Raw genomic sequence first — 5,468 nt, 5'->3', positions numbered from 1 at the left:
ATCTTTTAAAGAAATAAAGGATGATTTATAAGTGATAAAAGTATCATATTTAATATTTTATGTGGTGAGATGAGAATAAGATAAGAATAATAACTATTTTATTTTTTCTGCAGTTTTATTTTTTTAAATAACCATCACATATTTCTTATTAAATATGCTTAGTTAAGAACGAAAGAGTAATATTATGTATCAGCTACTATTTATATTCACACTCTATACCTATAGCTTTTTCATAGACTGAGGATATTTTAGAGATGCGAGAGTATTTTTCATAAGATGTGGAGTGTAGAGTAGTGAATAGTAACTGATAATAAAAATTTTTCTTTCCACAAAATTACTTATAGTTGATAATTACGTTCCTTATTTTTCTATCTTTCAGAGTCTACAGGTTTGAATTAAGATTTTCCCGTTGGAGAGAGCAAAACCACCAAGGCCAATTGCTATACAAAGATTGTATTTTTAACATACAGACGAAACGACCTCCACGTACAAATATTTTTTTTGCCTACATATACTTATCATCCAGTGGTCTTTAATCCATCCGATGATTTGTCCTGGACCCATTCCTATATTTTCTTTGGTCTCTCATCACTGAATCTATGGACAATACAATCGAACATAATCCTCTCATTTTACACAAACCTCTAGTGTAAAGGCAAGACATGGCATTGTTTTATTGCTCTGTTGAGGCCAAGAAGTGTCAAAATTTAGACCAGCAACAATGACTACACATAATTACATATTTGGGGTTTTGTTCAAATGGAATGAGCAGAAGAAGAATTAAACAGATCTAATATCTCATTCTCCTCCAAAGCCACCCAAACAACTCTTGCCAATCTTCGCGCACCTAGAGCTTCTTACGCCTAAAAGCAGAGAGCAACAAACTCTTTCCCGAGCTTGAGACACATGTTATCTTTCTAATATGGAAGATCAAAATTACAAAGAAATCTTGAACTTATGCACTAGATTAATTTTTTACCCACCAGTTGTTGCCTACAGAGATATCATGGGTTAGAACATACCGGGCTAACATGGAATGAGAACAAAAGAAAGTGAAGTTGATGGTAAGGGGCAATCATACAGCTATAGATGATCGGCCAATCTACACAAAATTCATGCTACAAAAAGTACTTCATACGTTCATCTCTCCTCATGGCATTGTATACGGCTTGGACCTGGAGTACACCAATTTCATGTTAACAAATGCTGAGACAGGTTGTAAATCATATTGTGAATCAATATTTGTCTGCCTAATGTGGACTTCAAAAGTAATCAATATATCTCTTTCTTCTAGAGAAAGAAGAAATTTCATTGATATCTGATTGCGCATTTGAGAGAAAGAGAGACGGAGAGAGAGACCTGCTCACTAGAAATGACTTGAATGGGTCCAATGTTCACAGATACATATTTGCCTCTCGATGACACTTTCTGCCTGACATGACCCTGTGCAAAACATGAAAATATGATGTTGATTAGACTAGTATTTATACCGTTATATTTACTTAATCTAAGTAGTTCTTTATAAAAGTTCAGCTGTCAAAAACACAACAGCATTATACTTCAGGAATATCTATATAATTTTGTAGCCGACACAATATTTTCACAGAACAAGACAATATTTTGATGCAAGCTTTGGGAATAACAAAAAGGTCATTGAGCACTGCACCGAAAATTTTTTAGGTTAAAGGTGTTTCCTAAACAGGCCAGTCCCACAATCATCGTTCGACTTGCAACTTAGATAATTGCTAAGGTGCGTATTGCCCAAAAATTAAGCTATAATAGAAAAGCGTGATTAAGCAGATGACCACGAAACAAACTCAGTGAGGGTTAAAGAGAACTTATGGCAGCATAATTTGCAAGGTTAGCAGAACAACTTGCCGTGGCATGGCAAACCCAATCCTGACAATAGAATAGGTTTTAGATCTTGTCCAATGTAATTCATGTTTTTCTCAGTCTTCCACATCCCCCTTTAAGAGCCTCCAACAGGAACAATATTCATCTGTCTGGCAGCTTTAGAGCCATGACAGAATTTTCTCGTACAGCCATATATCAAATTGATTGATACTCCTTTATTTTCATAACTTACAGCTATATTCAGTAGGAGATTCTAGTTCACAGAAGGCTCAATGGTCTCTCTACTTATGGCATGGTCGATCCTGCTAGTTAGCGACCTTTACTGCCATGGGACATCAGTGAAAAAAGGGAATCCTATCAACTTGTTTTGACCTAGGAAAAATGAGATGGTGAGCTTAGTTATACCTTGCCAAAACCAATCTATCATCCAGCTCCTGACCAAAGGCCACTCAAGAAAACCCTGGATTTGCTTTATTTGTATCAAGAACAAGATACAGGAAAATTGCACTACAAAATATTCCTGCCATTGTTGAAAGGGGATTCTATTATGATTTACAATTCTAAAGAACTTACAAATTAAGAATGACGAACCAAGATAGAACACAGTGTGTTAGTTCTGGCAGTTGATAGAGTAACCACGCCCACCAGCTCTTACCATTGCGACCTATAGATATAGATGGGAGGTAGGACAAGGTAGCTTCTTAGGCAACAGTAGCTTTCTTCTCTTCTCCTAGGCTGCCATCACAACTAGTCCTTGTATGCATTGCACATTTCTAGTCCAAATGTGCTGTCTAGTTGTTTATATTGTTTGATGGATCAATAGAGCTTAATGATTCTTGAATTTGACATCATCGCAACCATGGGTATACAGCCTTGGACCAAAAGATTATTTTGGCATCAACTTTCTCCTTATGAGTTGCAGAGACATAACAGATGTGGTCTTCTCAGGCTTACTAGACTGCTGATAGCAAGCGTCAACCTATCCCAACTTGCCAAAACCTTACTTTGCTTTTCTCCAACTCATCATCATTTAAATTCACTCAGAAGACATCCCATTAGCATTTTTTCCCACTACCCCTAATATCATGTATAATAAACTACAAATCATACAATGCGAACACAATGTATCAAAACAATACCACCTACAACATATACCTTGAAACAAGTCTGTAACACATTCAAACTTGATCGGTATTCACTACTACACTCTCTTGTCTACAGCTAACTCTAGTTCATGCTTACAATAAATCAACTTCTGAATACTTTATCAATAATTTAATTCACGACAAAAACAATGGATAACTACCTCGGGGATTGGTTGTTGAATAACAGATTCAACAGCGACAACCATGGCTTGCACAAAATCATCACCACCAGTTCCAATCGCCGTGAACCCTCTTACTGTTGGGTATGAGTTCACCTATCAAGAGTAGGACGCACCATTAATTTCATAATGATTACAACATTGTAAACAAAATCGACCACGACCACGAACACACATGTGAACAACGAATGCAATTGATTTAGGAGCAAACTGGTTCAATTTTTTAAAAATTAAAAATTAAAAAAAAAAAAAAAAAACTATGCTGAAAAAGAAAAAAAAAAAAAAAAATCTTACAAATTTACAACTTCCATAAAAGAACGTGCAAAGTCTATGTGCATCAAACTCGTTAACTCCAGAAATATAACCCAATAACAAAAAAATAGGGATATATTTGTTGCATATGTCATCTTTGAATGGTAAGAGAGAGCATCTAAGCGAACCGCTTGAGCTGGGTTCCTTCGTAACATACCTTCTGATCCAAAGCGAGCCATTCATTGGTTGAATCGTCTGCTACGGTGCCACCAATCACCACATTTGTGGTTTGTCCAACTCTCCCTTCCGTCTTAGAGACCTCTGCATCCAATAGGACCAATACAAATAAAAAATAACAAGACTCTAAAATAATTTTAATTGAAAAAAGAGGGAGAGAGAAAGATATAAAGATTGTTCGGAGTCGAACCCGAAATAGCTTTGAGTACAGCTTCTTGAGGCGGGCCCTGGTCGTCCTGAGAGGAAGACGGGGTTTCGTTGTGGGAGCAATCGAGTTGAGTTCGTTTGGCCGCGTGAAAACCTCGGGCCTTGGGGTCCCGGGATTTGCCGCTCAGCCTGGGCGTAAAAGAGAAAGACCCGCCGGTCCTCAATGAAGCCCGAACGAAGGTCTGATTGAGACAAACGGGTTGCCAGGGCTCTGCCAATAAGACGAAACGTAACGCAGTCCTGCTCGCCATCTCTGCTCCTCTTCTCGATCGAAAATCTCTGCTGTGTTTTATTCTGTATTTAACTCAGAATTTTCCTTTTTCTTTTTTTCGTCTTCCCGAATGATACGGGCACCCTCGTCTTCTAGTTTGGAGGTCTGAATGAAATGTCCAGGAGCCCAAGGAACATGGAAGAGATAATGTTAACTACTTTATCGTCTTTTCACCAAAAGCCTTTTGATGGCAATATATATGAATGAATGAATAGCCCAAATCATTTTTTTTAGGCTGTTTTTGTTCGGTAAAATATTTATGAGAAATTATTTATACAAATTTTAAATAAATAAGTTCTATACAAACATTTATAAAAAAGTAGATTTTACTTGAAAAAAATATAAAAAGAATTATTATTTATTAGTAAGATCTATTATTTTATAAAAATATTTATATAATACTTATCTATTTAGAATTTGTATCTAATATTACTGAATGTTTATTTTCATAGAATTTAGGAGCAAACCTCTAATTTTAAATTGCTTTCTTTTAAAATCCTGAAAATAATGTGACTGAATTTTCAAATTAGGTAACGATAAATCTATAATTTTTTTTTCTTACAATCTATATCACAATTAGTGAATACAAACGTGTCATTTCATTAATAATAAATTTTAATTTTATAAAATTAATATTTTTATTCAATATAGAATTGTAATAGAGTTATAAGAAATTTGTAGATTAATCATTTTATTTTTTCAAACTTATTCATGCACTACTTAGGATCTATGACCAGAGTATGTCAGTAATCAATAGTAGCCGATTAGCTTTTACCGGTAGCGAAGTTGTGTGAGAGAAGATGTGGCCATCAAGATAGTTTCTATAGACGGTAAGTGTTATTCTTCATTTTAAATTTTATTTTTTTAGTCATACTTACTATTCAGCACGATTTAAATAATTATTATTCAATAAATTAATAAATATAATCACTTAAAATGCGATAGAAAATTTATAATCACTTAAAATGCGATAGAAAATTATTACATCCACGATACAGAATAGCATTATCAAACAAAGAAATCCTCAATTTTTTTGCGGCCATTCTAAACTAGATCATAGTAACTTACCGTTTAGATAATGAGTTAAAATGAGATTAATTGAGATGAAAGTTGAGAGTTAAATAAAATATTGTTAGAATATTATTTTTTAATATTATTTTTGTTTTGAGCTTTGAAAAAGTTAACTTCTTTATTATATTTTATATAAAAATTTTAAAAAATTATAATAATAAGATGAGATGAAATAAAATATTTTTACTGTCTAAATAGAGCCCAAAAATTAGACCAATTTGGTTATGTTAGTTCAAAGCCCAATTATCTCAT

At 34.2% G+C, this 5,468-nt stretch overlaps 1 protein-coding gene across 1 annotated transcript; it reads right to left on the bottom strand.

The window, feature by feature from the left end:
- Window positions 1-650: 650 nt before the first annotated feature.
- On the bottom strand, window positions 651-4,299 carry LOC121257357. The gene is made up of 5 exons (XM_041158327.1): window positions 3,858-4,299; window positions 3,648-3,751; window positions 3,161-3,274; window positions 1,360-1,443; window positions 651-1,175 (listed from the first exon to the last, which is right to left on the bottom strand). The coding sequence occupies exons 1-5, from the start codon at window positions 4,123-4,125 to the stop codon at window positions 1,119-1,121; spliced, it is 627 nt and encodes a 208-aa protein (XP_041014261.1). The 5' UTR covers window positions 4,126-4,299; the 3' UTR covers window positions 651-1,118.
- Window positions 4,300-5,468: the final 1,169 nt, after the last annotated feature.

This window comes from Juglans microcarpa x Juglans regia, chromosome 3S (assembly GCF_004785595.1).
Source record: "Juglans microcarpa x Juglans regia isolate MS1-56 chromosome 3S, Jm3101_v1.0, whole genome shotgun sequence".
Taxonomy (NCBI): domain Eukaryota; kingdom Viridiplantae; phylum Streptophyta; class Magnoliopsida; order Fagales; family Juglandaceae; genus Juglans; species Juglans microcarpa x Juglans regia.
The sequence above is the reverse complement of the archived record's forward strand: the minus strand, read 5'-3'. Positions and strand labels throughout refer to the sequence as shown.